At 45.6% G+C, this 17,186-nt stretch overlaps 1 protein-coding gene across 1 annotated transcript in view; it reads right to left on the bottom strand.

Annotated features, from left to right (window-relative positions):
- Positions 1–17,186, bottom strand: part of TESMIN (testis expressed metallothionein like protein) — a 39,894-nt gene that overhangs the window by 15,425 nt on the left and 7,283 nt on the right. Inside the window, exons 4-6 of the mRNA XM_027532770.1 lie at positions 14,953–15,073; positions 13,079–13,155; positions 9,984–10,078 (exon numbers count right to left, since the gene is read on the bottom strand). Coding sequence (XP_027388571.1) covers positions 9,984–10,078; positions 13,079–13,155; positions 14,953–15,073 — 293 coding nt within the window. The remainder of the gene's footprint in view (positions 1–9,983; positions 10,079–13,078; positions 13,156–14,952; positions 15,074–17,186) is intronic.

The following is a 17,186-nucleotide window of genomic DNA, read 5'->3' as shown; positions in this document are numbered from 1 at the left end:
AGCAGCAAGGCAGTGCCCTGCCCCAGCATCCCCTCGTCACAGCTGTGGAGGTCCTAGCTAAGACCATACGCCAAGGAAAAGGAAAGGGTGGGAAAGACACCGTCAAAGACACTTTGCAGACAAAATGACTGCTTAAATACAGAGATGAAGGAAATTCACAGATGAATCGTTACAACTAAGAAGTGGGACAAAAAGCAAACCTTTAAACTTTTATAAATAGTCTATTGGCACATCTATTTAACCTTGGGATATGGCCAGATTTCTTAAACAAGGCACACAAAGGCAGTAACAATAAAGACATTTGGTAATTTTGACTATATTAAATTGAAAACTTCTGTTCAACAAAAGTCACTGCTCATTTTCTGCCGTGTGTATTGAGTGCCCAGTCGACAGCAGCCTTGCACTGGACGCTGGAGGTAGAGTTGTGAACAAGACACAGACTCCTCCCCATGAGGCCTTCCATCGAGCACACGTTCTCTCTCTCAGGGCTAGAACAAGGGTCAGACAGGGTCAAAAACCCATGTCTAGGGCCAGGACATACACCTTGGCCCTCAACCCAAATTCCACTCCCTTCTGTTACCTCTGTGGGCTCCCCTCTAAGCAGAATCACTTTTCCTCCTAGGAAGCTCAGGCTGATCTGCCCCAGTGGTAACAGCTATAATGGCAGCCACAAGATGAGAGTTGGAAAAGCACCGCCCTCTCTGGTCTCAGGCTCCTCCACGTGGTGGGTCAGTTGGACAGACATAAGGGTTCCAGTCTTCAGTGGAAGAAAATCCAGCTGCCTGCAGGTTGATGAGTGAGAGTGGGTGGCGCTGTCTCAGGGCCTGCCGCACTCCCGCGCCCGTGCCGCCTCACCAGTGCTGCCCGCAGTCTAGCTGGTCTTGCACGAGGTGTTTGTGTTGTCCTCCTTCCTCAGTGCACTCTCACCGTTGCCCAGGAAACCACGTCTACAGCCCTCACTCGAGGTTTGTGGCCCCTCTCTTGGCTATGAAACACCAGCGCATCATCTGCTGAAGATACTGTCCTCGAGGTACAGACTGCTGCAGTGCAGGCAGACAGCAACTTTCCAACCCTCTGTGGGTAGTCTTACTCTGTCACTTAATGAGAAAGTGACAATACTATTCAAGAAAATACCCAGGATGCTCTGTGGTACGTTCACTTCCCGCAGGCACATTGTAGCCTAAAATTTTAGTTGTAGTGCTTGAAAAGACTTGAGATGATACATTCCAAACTCATTCTTTGTTCACTGGCATCCTGGCATATCCCTGGCTACAAACACTTTAAAACTTTGGAACAACAATAAAAACAAAAATTTGAAGTATAAGATTTTTGAGTTTCAAGGGTAAACAGCAAAGGAACTGAAAACGGTGGCTCTAGCCAAGGGGGTTGAGTGCAGACTGTCCCCTCCTCTCCCACAGCAAGATGGCAGCAGATGATCTTTCCAGACATGGAGGCAAAGTTCAGAAAGCCTGAACACAGAAGTCACTGAAGTGGCGGCCTCTAGGGAGAAGTCTGGGGAGGGGGAGGGATGCAGATTATGATGCAGTTCTCTCCATTGTAATCACATATACTTACTGATTTTTACCCACGTGTATGCAGCACCTGGATTTTTAAAAAATACAATAATGTGGTTTTCTCTTTATTAATGGTCAATTAGTAGTAATCCCTCTTAACATTTATCCAAGAGAGATTCCCAATAATGTGGGACAAATAGACTCCAAGAAAATTAGATTCCACTGCTTTGAACATGACTTCGCTGCGGGGAAAAAAGCTAAAGGAAGCTAAGAGCTATGACTGGTGCTGATGCCATGCTGGCTAGTGCAGCCGCAGTGGTGAATCCACCCCTGACTGGCATCAGGATGGGTACCTGTGGCACACGGAGACAGAGTGGTGTTGCCACCAGCACAAGCACACAGATCTCACCAAGAAGGTCCACTGGGTTGAATATGCCCATTTCTAGCCTTTCCAAAAGCAGTATTTCTGGAGATAATTGGTTTTTCAGTGGTAGATTGATACCAACCAAAGATGCACTGTTCAGAGTGCTATGTGTTAATTTTTGGTGGAAACAGCATCCCCTCCGGTGCCTATAATGTTCCCAGCCTTTATTCAGGGCCCCCTGCTTCTCAGGATGCTGCTACTGAGGAAGCAAAATCACCAGTGCTGAGTGTGAATTTAGAGGTGCAGAGGCACAGAACACACCGGGAGGGCTGCACCTCCCCTGTGCATGGCACCCGCACTTCTCTGGAGTGGGCGGCCCCCGCAGCCCCCAGACACAATGTCTGCCTTCCCAGGACAGCACCACAAACACTCTGAACCTCCTCTTCATTTGTTCCAACGCTGACCAAGCCCCCTTGTGATGATAAAATCTTTCCTTAGCAGGTTAGTCACCGATTAATCTGGAAAGCTGCTTCTAGGCAAGAAGCTATTTCTTGGGCCTTTCCATTATGAAGTAATCAATAAGTAACCCTTCTTCACTTTAGCTTGGTGGCTCAGACAGTAAAGCATCTGTCTACAATGAGGGAGACCTGGGTTCGAGCCCTGGGTTGGGAAGATCCCCTGGAGAAGGAAATGGCAATCCACTTCAGGACTACTGCCTGGAAAATCCCATGGACAAAGGAGCCTGGTAGGCTACAGTCCATGGGGTCGCAAAGAGTTGGACACGACTGAGCGACTTCACTATTCACTAACCCTGCTTCAGTTCAGTTCAGTTCAATTCAGTCGCTCAGTCGTGTCCGACTCTTTGCAACCCCATGAATCGCAGCACGCCAGGCCTCCCTGTCCATCACCAACTCCCGGAGTTCACTCAGACTCATGTCCATTGAGTCAGTGATGCCATCCAGCCATCTCATCCTCTGTCGTCCCCTTCTCCTCCTGCCCTCAATCCCTCCCAGCATCAGAGTCTTTTCCAATGAGTCAACTCTTCACATGAGGTGGCCAAAGACCTTGAGTTTCAGCTTTAGCATCCATCATTCTTTCCAAAGAACACCCAGGACTGATCTCCTTTAGAATGGACCGGTTGGCTCTCTTTGCAGTCCAAGGGACTCTCAAGAGTCTTCTCCAACACCACAGTTCAAAACCATCAATTCTTCAGCACTCAGCCTTCGTCACAGTCCAACTTTCACATCCATGCATGACCACTGGAAAAACCATAGCCTTGACTAGACAAACCTTTGTTGGCAAAGTAATGTCTCTGCTTTTCAATATGCTATCTAGGTTGGTCATAACTTTCCTTCCAAGGAGTAAGCGTCTTTTAATTTCATGGCTGCACTCACCATCTGCAGTGATTTTGGAGCCCAAAAAAAATAAAATCTGACACTGTTTCCACTGTTTCCCCATCTATTTCCCATGAAGTGATGGGACCAGATGCCATGATCTTCGTTTTCTGAATGTTGAGCTTTAAGCCAACTTTTTCACTCTCCTCTTTTACTTTCATCAGGAGGCTTTTTAGTTCCTCTTCACTTTCTGCCATAAGGGTGGTATCATCTGCATATCTGAGGTTATTGATATTTCTCCCAGCAATCTTGATTCCAGCTTGTGCTTCTTCCAGCCCAGCGTTTCTCATGATGTGCTCTGCATATAAGTTAAATAAGCAGGGTGACAATATACAGCCTTGACGTACTCCCTTTCCTATTTGGAACCAGTCTGTTGTTCCATGTCCAGTTCTAACTGTTGCTTCCTGACCTGCATACAGTTTTCTCAAGAGGCAGGTCAGGTGGTCTGGTATTCCCATCTCTTTCAGAATTTTCCACAGTTTATTGTGATCCACATAGTCAAAGGCTTTGGCATAGTCAGTTTTCATTCCAGTCCCAAAGAAAGGCAATGCCAAAGAATGCTCAAACTACCGCCCAATTGCGCTCATCTCACACGCTAGCAAAGTAATGCTCAAAATTCTCCAAGCCAGCCTTCAGCAATATGTGAACGGTGAACTTCCAGATGTTGAAGCTGGTTTTAGAAAAGGCAGAGGGACCAGAGATCAAATGGCCAACATCCTCTGGATCATGGAAAAACCCTTCTTAGAGACATCTTATTTCCAAGTCCTTAAGAGCCGCCTCACTTCGTCCCCAGTCACAGTGTACATACCTCGCTCTAGGCTTTACGGGTTGTTCATGGGCAACCCAGTCGCCGGCCCAGCCAGCAGCATGGCAGCCCTTGTCCACAGGAACCCCTTCACCCCCCAGCTCCGTCCACTCTCATCTCTGCCACCTCGTCCTCCACCGCATCAGAAGTTTCCATCTGGGCTGGCCACTCTGGCTCGACAGTGTCACATGGTCCAGGCTTTTCTCTCTGTTCTCCTTCCTCCTCACCCAGCTGCATTATTAGAGTTCCTGATCAATAGTCTCATGGTGTGTCCAACGTTCAGAGAGGTATAGGACTTGCATTCACAGACTAAACCAAAGACAACTCAGTATTTACATACAGTCAACCCTAGATTTTAACATTAACTTAAAAAATCAATTTGTTTGTTCAGTTTTGTTTTGTGAACCAAGTTTCACAGACTTCTGGATTTTTACCCACTTCTGCACCCCCACATCACTGTCCCATCAATGGAGCTCTCAGTGACTTCAGCAGGAGCTCTCCAATGGAAAAATCATGTGGAGATAGTGGTTAGGGTTGTTAGACATCGGCACAAGGCGTATTCTCCCCTTCCATCACGTAACTTAAAGCTAGGCAGGCACTCAGGGCAGAAGCTGAGAGCAGACAGATTGCACGGATGCACCTCCACATGACAGGCGGGGACGGGAGCTCAAGGGCACGGTGCCACCAGTCATGGTGACCGGTCCACATCCTATTCCAGCCACACAGTCCACCCCAGCCCGGATTCTGCTTCACAACCTGCCCTACCACCCCCCCCCACCCCCGACTGAGCCTCCCAGGAAGCTGGCATCCCTGGGGGAGAATTGTTCTGAGAAGAATTCAATATAGAGTAAACCAATTCATCCAGCTTTTAAAAACTAAGATGCGGAAATGTTACAGTTAATGCTCAACAAGAATGCAGTGTTTAGCACTTGTTGGAGGGGCTGGAGAACGTAAACCAAAATCCAAGAAAATCACACCACTTGAGGCGCAGGCAGAGTCTTTTACTAAGTTAGTTGGTCAAGATAATACCGAAAGATCCCAACCAGGCTTATGCAGAAGGTGCTGTTTCTAGTCTCTCTGGTTTACGAGGAGCGTGAGTACACGGCTGTTGAGTCTTAACTGTAGCATATACACTACTAGCCGTTCACGTTTGTCTGGACCCTGCTCCACTTACTGATTTCTATACAACCTTATTTCTACTTAATAATGAAGGATTTGCGATTACTTACAATTTCAGACACTGGGATTTGGTACAGTTACATGGCTTTTTAGACTTTGTGTCCAATGAACTAAGAGTTACTCTATAAAGATTAAAAAAGAAAATGTATTCAGATCATTACTCTTCAAAAAGAGAATTAGCTAAGCAGCTGGTGTTTTTGAACAAAGACTGAAAATCTCAACACCAAAGAGTTATAGGTATCATTTATTAGTGCCAGATCATAAGATGGAGCGGCATGCACATTCACAATGTGAGTAGCAGGCCTGGCCAGGTCCAGCTGCACGCCCAGAGACCCTATCGCTGTCTCCTCCCCAAGCCCGCACACATAGTCTCGGGGAGCAGATGGCCGAACTCGAGGGCACAGGCCCCAGGGAAAGTGAAAGTGAAAGCAAAAGCATTAGTCACTCATCATGTCCGACTCTTCACGACCACATGAACTGTAGCCTGTCAGGCTCCTCTGTCCATGGGATTCTTCAGGCAAGGATACTGGAGTGGGTTGCCACGCTCTTCTCCAGGGGATCTTCCCAACCCAGAGATTGAACCTGTGTCTCTTATGTCTCCTGCACTGGCAGGCAGGCTCTTTACAACTATGACACACACCGTTTTGGGGAGCAGAGGAGGGAGAGATATTTCATGTCACTGGGGCCTTGGACCTTCCCCAAGCTTCTTCCATTGATCTGTTTAAACCTCTACTGTGTGTGGCTCCCCACACCAAATAGATTTCTATTTCTGTATTTTTCAAATCAGAACACTAATGAAGAGTATAAGCTAAAGAAACAACAGATAAACCATCGTCCACTGTGTTAGAGCTGACTAGTATTACCACGAGTATCACATGTGTTTTGAATGTTATCATGTGGGTACTGGGGACTGCCCTCCTAACTGTTCCTTTGGGGATTAGCCCAGAAGCCGTTTTCAGGGGCATCAGAAGGGGCGAGGTGAATGTGTGCTGGATACTGCTAAACCTGAGGGAGGCTGCGGGTTAAGAAACGGACAGGCTCCCAAGCGCGGCTCAGAAGCACTGCTGCCTGAGGGCACTTGGGATGTCAGCTCTGTGAGATGGTGGGTAGACCCTGGGGTTGAGCAGGAGCACACATGCCCAAACACCGCCTGTGAGCAGGGCTCCCCCTCCCTGGGCCTGTGGCCCTCGAGCTCAGCCTCCTGCTCCCCGAGGCTGTGTGCACAGGCTCTGCCTCTGTGGCCCTGGCTGCTTCTGAGACCACGTTTTGGTCTTGGTCTCCTCAGGAGCTCCGGCAGTGCTCGGTACACACAGGCTTGCTGACAGCCTCCTGGCAGCCTGCAGAGCACGGGAGCCACCCTCTGCCTGTGCGCTGCGCCCTCACACACACAGCTGTCTTGAGTCAGGGGAGGTCAGTCTAACCTCAGCTCAGGCCCCCGCCCCCGTGCTCTGGAAGCTCCCCTCATCAGGGCTCCGCCTCTCTCCTCACCGTGGGTTTCTGTTCCAGGAGCCCTGCCCTCTCTCATCGGAGGCCATAAAGGTCCCCGACTCCCGGCTGAGCTGCTGTGTGCTGCTTCTTCTGGAGATGTCTCCCATTTTTAAGGTTATATCCCCACACTATGTTGTTGAGTCTTTATTAATTTATTCTCCATCTAGTCTAGTTTTCCCCTTCATAGAGAGGAGAGTGGCAGCCTTCCATCCCCATGGTGCCTGCAGGCGGCAGATCTGGCTGCACTGGCCCTGGTCCCCGAACCTGGATCAGATGTGGGCTGTTCAGAGCAGGGGGACACGGGCACCCACTTCACCACTCTTGCCCTCGGCCTTGCCTCTAAAATGGGGCATGGTGTGACCTGGCACTACCTGTCCAGAGGAACCAAAACTGTTCCCTTTAAAAATGGAGTAGGGGCCCATGGAGACACTGCAGTGGTGCCCTGCCGTAACTGTGGAAGGAGAGAGCGCGGTTCAGTGAGCATCTACGGTGCAGGAAGGAGCCAACAGGCGCTGACTATGAGATCACTTTGTGGCTAGACCGTCATAAGTGCTTCACGGGAATACCAAAATATACATACATACACATCTATTTTAATTTACGTTGCCTGTTCTAGAGGAATCCACCAAATAATTTGGGACATGAGCTATATATAATTGAAAAATTAGAGAACAAAAGATGTTATATAATCAACTATCAAATTATATGATATCGATTATAAATGATATAAAATTCGAGGACAGTTTAATAGAGATGAAAAAACAAAACAAACTACTCCTGAAAGAAGTAGAACTTGACATTGACTTTCGAGGGTGTGAAGTTTTTTTGTTATTCATCAAAAGGATGTTTCAGTTGAAATAACAGCACAAGCAAAGATACCACATCAGGGCTGAGCAAAGAGCGCCTGGAGGGACAGTAAAGGGACAAGTTCACTGCAGTGGGTTAAACTGGAAAAAACTTCCATGGCTCTAATATTAATCATATTTGACTACTCTTCTATGCCAACCTGAGAATTAAAGGGCTAGAGGAGATCTGGACAACTCTGCCTCAGAAAAGCATTATAAATAAACTGTACCACAGTGAGATATGACCTCATCTTTAAGAAAAAATTTCCAGAGAAGCAGACTCTTGAATTTTATAATGTTCATGATGTTACCAAAAATAAAGATCTCAAGGGATATCAGAATTCACAGTAATGTCTGATTGATAATTTGATTATTAAAGCCGTGCAGAGTGACAGGACGTGAATTTTTATTCATATGATAGGCTACTGAATAAGTCAGCCAGTTCACCACCTGTATCTTGAGAATGGTGACTGGGTGAATTCATCCACATGGACTGCTTGCTGTGAGGCCCAAGCTGGCCCACATCTAAGTCACCTATCTCAGAACGTTTACACCACAGGGGCTGACAGAATGTCCTTTCTCATGTCCTCACACCTACTTTAACCTTGTTGTCTGATGAAAGTTAAAAAAAAAAAAAAAAGCCTAACAAAGCATCTAAAGAGGTCTAGCAAATTAGTCGTGGTTGGGAACTCATACAGAATGAAACAGCCAGCAAATGGTTTTCTGACAGCTCCCTCACCAAAAATAACAAGTTGGTAGAGATTCCAGTATGCCATCAGTGCTGTGGATGTAGAGATAATAATCATCTGGCTGATTCAGTGGCATGACATCAAATCAAGTAATTATTTGCAGCAAAAAATACAAAAACAAAGCTCATGTTGTTCCTGACAAACCTTCCTGGCACATCATTTATAATAGAAAAATATTTTATGGCCTGCATAATGACTTCACAACAGAGAAAACCTTGCAGAGAGCGGGAAGAAGGCAGGGGGAGGGTGGGAATAAGGGGGTGCACCGAGTGAAAGTCCCCTCACTGCTGCTCCTCTGTGGAAACGTGTAGCAGCTGCAACGCAGAGAAACTTCAAACGGCACTCTAACTCCGAGAGCCACACCGGAAATAAAGTATTGAAGCACCGAATGCCCGTGGATATGGTAGGCATGCTAAAGCACATGGTGTGCAATACCACGGGCTGGATGCTCCCAGATTACAAGCGAGGTAAGGTACATATCCTGAGAAAATCCTGGGTCATATGGTGTAGCCAAAGATGTAATACCATCAGCAAATCTAGAAGTTGCTCACAGAGTTGTTTTGTCCACAAATATTATGAACCATGATTACAGAACCAGGTAAACAGCAACCACTGATCCACCATGCCAAGATAGTGAAGCCAGGAGAATGGCTCCCACAGTCAGAGTCAGCCAAATTAAATGAGAGTCAACAACTGAGGTGGCACAGAATCACAACCAGCTCCACGACCAACTACTAAGACTGGAGCAGCAAATCCTGTGAGCAACTGACGTTCTTCAGCGACGCCGCAGAGGTGTGTGTTGACTGAATCCCACCAAGTCACCTAAGCCTCTCACACGGCCCCATGACTCTCCTCACCCTCATCAAGGTCACAGTGAAGATGTGCCTAAAGGCAGACACTTCAGGAGGCTGGGGGCACTAGAGACCAGCCTACATTTCCTAAATTGCTGGCCTGATTTCTTTCAGGCCCTCAAATGTACTTTTTCATTAGGCTGTGTGTCCCAACTTCTGGAGGCAGGAAGAGATGGCCCTCCATAACCAACTAGATGGCTCCATGAACAAAGAGGGCTGCTCTATTCACTGACAGCACATGAGTGTGAACTCAAGAAAGTTGCAACCAGCTTGGTTAGTTTAGTTAGTTACAATTATAGACATGATTTTAAAATGTCCAGACAAGGTCCCAGATAAGTGCAGCCATATCCACCTGCAGACCATGTGCCTTGGACCCTGCCATTGAACCTGAGCAAAGGCAGCGGGCAGAGGCTGCCATAAAGGCACGGAGACTGCGGTCAGCATTAAGTGACTGCCACACCATGCTGATGACAGCAAAAAAGAAACAGAGCAGCCAAGTTTAAGCCAATGTGCTCTCAAGACAGCTAGGATCGGCAGCAAACCTCTGAAACACTGCCACTGGGCAGTGGGCAGAGAGTGGAAGTAAATGAAGGTTACAGACCAGTCTTTCAAGCAACCACAAACCAGACACTCACAGCAATACTGTTAGTGCACTGCTGAATGTAAAAATCCTATTTTAGAAGTCATGAAAGTTTGCAGGTAAAGTTAACTTTAAAACTCAGAAGAAAATCACAAATGTACCCAAGAGCCTCTTAAACTCTTACATTAAAGTGACAGTTGCTTTTAAATCTTACCCAGCCAAAGTTATTTTTGGTGGTGGTCCTGGAAGAGTTGATCCTGAGGGGAAAGCAGAACCGTTGATTGCAGATGGTAAGGCTCCACTGTCAAGCTGTGTAAAGTCAAAGGCAAGCATAATTTGAATTAGTATACATTTTAAAAGTTTATTATACCTTCTCCCCCCACCCCAGATATAGACAAAAATGATTTTCTTCTGGAAGTTTATACCACGATCCCTTTACGACAACATCCAGGCCTTATTATCACCATGGTTCTGCTAACACCTGAGAGGGTTCCAGCCAAGGGTTTCAGTAGAAGTGAGAGGAGTCCAGCCCCAGTCACCTCACCCACCAGACCACAGGATGCCCTGGGGCGAGAAAGCCTGACTGTGGTCAAAGACTGAAAACAGGCCAAGGACTCAGGGCCAAGCCACCTACAAGCTGACAAGCGGTTCACACGGCTGTCAGTCGGTTGTCCAGTGTTATTGCAATGGACATCTTTTTCACTTTTATGAACTACAAATTCGGAAATAAATTTAATAACATATTTCTATAAACTAAACATGTTCTTTGATTATTATTATGTTCTTAGTTTAACACAAGAGATCTTGACATTTGAAATCTCATTGGCAACCATTACTTTCTCATCTAATCATAAAAAATTTTGTAATCAATTTTAACAAATTCAAAACCAGTGTCCTAATCTCTGCATTATCCATGTCCTTTGCTTTTTGGTTCTCATGTTCTTTTATTGTATTTTATCCATTCACATGGCTTACAGGGAAAGGAAAGGGTAGCAAAATCAACGCTGACCTTTATTTTCTTAAAAGAAGCTTGAAGAAATTTCAACTGTTGAATAAGTTTAGATTTTGAAATTATTTGTGTATATCACAAACATCCTATCCTTGTCCCTTCCTCCCTGAAAACTTGAAATTTAAAAATAAGCTTTATTTAAGAAACATAGTTTTGGAATTTCCTGGCAGTTTGGTGGCTAGGACTCTGTACTTTCACTGCTAAAGACCTGAGTTTGATTCCTGGTCAGGGAACTTGCCTGGCGGCTCAGACGGTAAAGCGTCTGCCTACAATGTGGGAGACCCGAGTTCGATCCCTAGGTCGGGAAGATCCCCTGGTCGGGAAGATCCCCTGGAGAAGGAAATGGCAACCCACTCCAGTACCCTTGCCTGGAGAATCCCATGGATGGAGGAGCCTGGTGGGCTGCAGTCCACGGGGTCGCAAAGAGTCAGACACGACTGAGCGACTTCACTTGCAGGGAACTAAAATCCCACAAGCCACTCAGTGCAGTCAAAAAAAAAAAAGAAGCATGATCTTGGGAAAACACAATTTATGTATCATCCTTTCTCTCTTCTGCTTCTTTTATCATTGTGTGTAATCATTCCCTGATGGGCCCTGAAGACACTGAGAAACCACCCAGGGTCCAACTCCTTCATTACAAATCCCCCACCACAGTCTCACAGGGAGTCACCACCAGAACCACCCTGGTGGGTCTTGAGAGCTGGGAGGCTCTGTGTTCCTCTCCCCTGCTTTGCTAGAGGGAAGTGTTCACCAGTGACTGCAACTGTTTTTTTTACAGTCACCCAGACACCCAATTATTGGGCCCACACCTCCTCATGGCAGTCCATGAGGAGTAGACTTCTCTGGACTTTTGCCTTCTTTTGAGGAAGTGATTTAACAGTTCTTGAGGTTGAGATGATTCTCAGAATAAACCAGATATAATTTCTCTCTCTTTTGCTTATTTATTTAGCCTCAAAGTAAAGCAGAGAAAAAGAGATGTCTTTTAAGTAAGATGTTTTCTGTCTCGTTCCACTTCCTCCTGCTCTCCCCTCTTGCTTGCTCCACCCTTGCCCCATCGGCCTCCTGATTGTCTGCACAGCCCACTGGACCCAGACTGTGAGTGCTCCTCGCCATGCCTGAAAGGCTCTTCCACGTGACAGTCACATGGTTCACCTCTTCCTCTCTCTCAAGACTTTGCTCGAGTGTCACCTTCTCAGTGGCGCCAACACTGACCACCTTGCTTAAACTTGCCACCTGCCTTCCTCCTCAAACCCCCACCTCCAGTGCCCTGCCTCTGCTCTCCTAGCATACAGTTTAATTTATTTATTTATTAGGTTTGCTTATTGTCTGTCTCCCACACTGAAATGTAAACTGTGGGAGGGCAGAGTCATCTGTTCTGCTTTGATTTGTTTTGGGGGGTTCACTTAATATTGGCTCACTGATGTAACCCAAGTGCTCAGGCACGCTGCCCTGTTGCAGGCCACCCTCTGTGAAGGCCTGATGCATGTTAGCTTTGCTCCAGCCCTCAGCCCACAGGTGTAACCAAGAGTCACAAGACCTCCGCTCTGTGGAGCTTGTATTCCTGGGGGTGGATACAGGCAAACAAACAGACTGCAGAACGCAAGGCAGTCACAGTGTGTGCAGAATCAAACCGGCGCTGTGGCAGAGTGGCGTCTACACTGGGGGCGTATGCAGAGGATCAAACCGGCGCTGTGACAGAGTGGCGTCTACACTGGGGGCGTATGCAGAGAATCAAACAGGCGCTGTGACAGAGAGTGGCGTCTACACTGGGGGCGTATGCAGAGAATCAAACCGGCGCTGTGACAGAGTGGCGTCTACACTGGGGGCGTACGGAAGGCTCTTCTGGAGACGGGACATTTTACATCAAGACTTAAGGAAAAGAGTACATTTGTCTTATATTTAATCTATGCACATTATGGTGTAATCATAAAAGTATTTTAAACTAAAGAGCATTTTCCTGATGTGGACAAAGGTGGGAAATAAGTATTCTAGACCAAGTGAGGGGTACGTGCTGATGGGTGTCAGGACTACAAAGGACACACTCAGCGAATGGGGCAGAACTGGGGTCCAGAGGCCTAGGAAGGCCAGGTTGTCTCACAGAGCCGGCAGAGAAGGCGGTCTTAGACTCACTCTGCTACTCCCAGTGCCTAACGTGGGGTGAAGGTGTTGGATACTTGGTTTAACCACTGATTGTAAAACAGAGGATAAATATACTTTCTGAGTAATTCAAACTTCAACAATTGAAATTTCAAGAGACAATAATGCCCTATTGTATTTTTTTTATTAAAGCAATAACTCACTTGTTGTGTAATGAGATTTAATTTTGCTGGTACTGGCAAAAATCTTCCTACTAAAGTAGTCATGGGTTTAGGGACATCTGTAAGGAAGACACAATTAATTACAATTAATTGATAGCATATATTGTTCCTTTTCCACTTGCACATGGAATAAAGTACAAAAATGATAATGTATCATGAGTTTAACATGTGCAAAGTCATTTACACTTCTCTTGATCCTATTTATGTTTTCTATAAAACCTTTCTGGTCAATGTTTTCAGCTTGGGTTTTTTTGTTTGTTTGTTTTTACTTATTACACCTTTTTTCTTTGTCATAATGCTACTTTACTTGAGCTTCCGGGATGTTATGCTAAAAAATGTCGCTGCCCAGGTTCCTAAACTCTGTGCCACGGTGCCCTCGAGTGCTGCAGCACTCACCAGAGAAAGCACAGCGCCCCCTGTGGGACGACACACGGGCCACCTTCACTTTGTGTGTGCTCTTCCTCAGGTACTGATTTGATGGCATGTGAATACTTACCAGGCTATTGGGAGCAACTACTTAAGATTGGAGCTGATACTGTATTTCTTTGGCCTAAGCGCGCCATGAAGAACACCCGTGAGACACTACGGTCCCTGTCAAATTCCGTGTTTGAACTGGAGTGACAGAAGTCTCCTGATTGCCCACCTACTGAAGGCTTGTGCCTCCTTTGAGTGGTGTTTCCTTGAGATTTACGTAACTGAATGCATCTATTTCACGGTGATATTTAATGTGTACACAGTGACAAAGGAAACTAGGCTGAGGGCTGAGCAGTTATGATGATATGACAAGGACATAGATGAGGAGAGCATTATGTAAATCTTCCTTCTGGGGATGATCTAAGGCATTAGGATTTTGTTGTGTTCCAGAAGGAAGGGAATTGGAAAAGAAGCCTTCTCTGCCTGTGTAGAGGATCAGAGGCAGCTCTGACCCACAGGGACTGGAGCCAGAAAACCCATGGCTGGTGTGCAGGAAAGTGCTCCTGGAGGTGCTTTGCATCATAGAAAAGTAAATGCCTTAGAGGCATGTTATCTGTCCCTGGATAAGGAGACTATCAGGATGGAATAGCAGTTACATTCTGTCTTTTTGCCCTGGGTTCCAAAGGCTCACTGGAATGGCATCAGGACTTAATATTGACTTAAATTATGACAAGGTCAGTGAATCATATGATAATGAAATATTCTGGTTAATTCAAGCTTTAGGGTAACACAATTATGTGCATAGTACACACAGATGCCCAGTTTTGAGTATTAGTGTCTAACTTTTGTAAACACAATCTTAAAACTATGTCATTTGACCTTCCTTTAATCATTCATGAGTCATTTGATGGTAATCAAGTAGTTATAGATTATTCATTATTATTGCACCAGTTTAAAGAAGTTTCTGAATAAATCAACGGCAGATAAGTCAGCATTTGATAGTTATTTCAGAACCCATGATGATGAAAGCGGAGTGCTGGTTCTCCTTGACTGCATTAAAACATTTACATTAAAATGTGTATGATTTTTGCCACATCTGAACAGTCAACCCACTGCCTAATCTGGGAAAGTTTGTTTCAACCCAGTTACCTCTGGCCACACCACTCATGGGTACAAGTAATTGCCTATTAGGATCACAAAGCTCTCTACAGATAGCAGAAGGAGAGGACAGCTATCTAAGAATTCGAGATAGTCAGAACAATGTACATGAATTAACCTATAAAGATATATTTTTCTAGTCTTAACTCACTAATATGGGCTGTAGGTTGCCAAATTGCCTAACTGCCTATTTGACTTTCACTCTGTATACACATTCACACACATATTCACTTACCAACTTCCATGTGATATATGACATATTTTTCTATTAATTTACTTTGTACCTGACTGTAGATAATTATTTTGGTCTTGATACTGAGGAACCAAATGAAGTGCTTGTAGTTCTCTTGCGCCAGAACTGTCTATACACAGCATTTGTGTGCCCCCTTTCAACTGACATATCACCTAAAATGAAAAATAATGATCAGGCTCCATTTTTAAAAAGATATCCAGTAATATGAATCTAAGTAAACTTAAATCCAAGAACACAGTTTTAATGCACAATTTAAGTTTTAATGGAAAATGGTAAACTATAGATATATTCTCACTTATTTACTCTACAATAACATGCTCTCTGGAGGGACCACAAGGCAAAAAAATTCCCGGGGAAACGTCTTGGGAGGTGTGTTCAGTGTGTTAAGAGAAGTTCCTGCTCACACCTGTCTCTACAGGTATAGGCTTAGGGTAGGGAACAGGTGACTATGAACCAGAGCTTCTGTCCACCTGTCCAGGTACTCCACGGTCTTCAGGAATGGAGAGAGTGTGCTGACTTGCCTAACCTGGCCCCACTGAAATCCAGTTAACCATAGGAAGGGCTTTGTCCCCCTGACTCCATCTCTGTAGCTGGTCAACTACTTAGAATAATCTTTAATTTTATGACAGTTGTTCTCTCCTTCCACATGCACATGTTATTATTTAACATTTAATGTGTTTTTAAGATACCCATTTATTTCATTTCCTACAAGTACAGTTTAGAAAGTTTAATCCAAGTACTGGAAAATTCCAAGAAACCATGTCAATCTTTCTGGGCCTGACCAGCACCCTCAGATCGCCTAGTTGGATTCTGACCATATATAAATCCCCAGCAAGCCTGGTGAGTCACCAGTCCACCACACCAGTCAAGCCAAGCATGGACTCGGCCCTCCCTTGGGCAGCCCTGTCCATGGCAGTGCGGCATGAACATGAAGGTGAGAGGAGTCACTGTCTCTCACCGCACATAGCTTCTAATTCTGATGGTAAAATCGCAAATACCCAGAGAAACTACGGTTTCTGTTGTTAGGTTGCCTTTGGGTTTCCTAGACAGGAAAACCCAAATAAGCTTAAAGGATCAATGTTACCAAAATAACACACATACAACCTACATTAATGAGGTGCTGATCGCCAGCTCACACCTTCAGATCATCCTGACACTGGATAAGAGGCCAGCATTCATGTTCCATTGGAATTTTCTTTGTATTTAGAGGATAATTATAGCCACACACGCACAGGTGCACAGATGGGCTGAGTGGTCTGTCCAGGCCTCTGCCTATTGCACAATTCTGGACTCCTGAGGGACACAATCCTGTCCCTCCTGTGAGCATTCTAACATTACTCAGGAGTCTGGTGTAATCGGAAGAATTCTCATCCTGTTCACCTGATCTAAGTGTCCTAGAAAAGCTCTGCTCATTCTCAAGTATTTTCCAGTTAAAGTACACACCTTAGGTCTAAGGTCTCCTTTCTTGGAATAGAGAGCTGATGGTGGGGACAGCAATTGGTTCTGTGGACCTTTTGCCGAATGAATGCTTGGGGCTGGATTCCCTGGTTTCCCTCCCTTTTTGGTCCTCAACACACCACTTACAAGTAGACTATGCAACATCTCTGTTTTCTGATCCATAAAATGTAGGTAAAAATAATGTCTACCCTACAGAGTTTGTCTGTATTAGTAGCTCAGTCGTGTCTGACTCTTTGTGACTCCATGGACTGTATCCTGCCAAGCTCCTCTGTCCACGGGATTCTCCAGGCAAGAATACTGGAATGGGTTGCCATTTCCTTCTCCAGGGGCTCTTCCCAACCCAAGGATCAAATCCAGATCTCCCGCATTGCTGGCAGACTCTTTACTGTCTGAGCCACCAGGGCAGTTGATAGATTAAATAAAACGACAAACATGCGAACCTATCACATAAACCACAAATGTTACTGATTCCTATCTTACTTGAGTGTTAGTTGGTAGGAGGGATTTGGAGGCAGGCAGGGAGGAAAGCAGCTTCTGCCCTGCAGCCACAGAACCGCAGCTGCCCCCTCCCACCAGCATGCCAAACCACACAGGTCAGCAGCTGCTCCTTTCCTGGGCCAACCCTGGGTCTGCCTGGACTGAGGTGACTTACGGCTTCTCTCTTTAGTGAATACAGCAGTGTCCTAATCTTTGATTTGCTAAGATCGAGTAGAAGAGAATCTTAGATGTGAAGGAAACATTAGAAAGACTCTAATTATATCCCTCTTTTCATAGATAAGACAATCAAAAATGCTGACTCGACAAGTA

The sequence above is a fragment of the Bos indicus x Bos taurus genome, chromosome 29 (assembly GCF_003369695.1).
Source record: "Bos indicus x Bos taurus breed Angus x Brahman F1 hybrid chromosome 29, Bos_hybrid_MaternalHap_v2.0, whole genome shotgun sequence".
Taxonomy (NCBI): Eukaryota; Metazoa; Chordata; class Mammalia; order Artiodactyla; family Bovidae; genus Bos; species Bos indicus x Bos taurus.
This window is presented reverse-complemented; position numbering and strand designations above follow the sequence as displayed.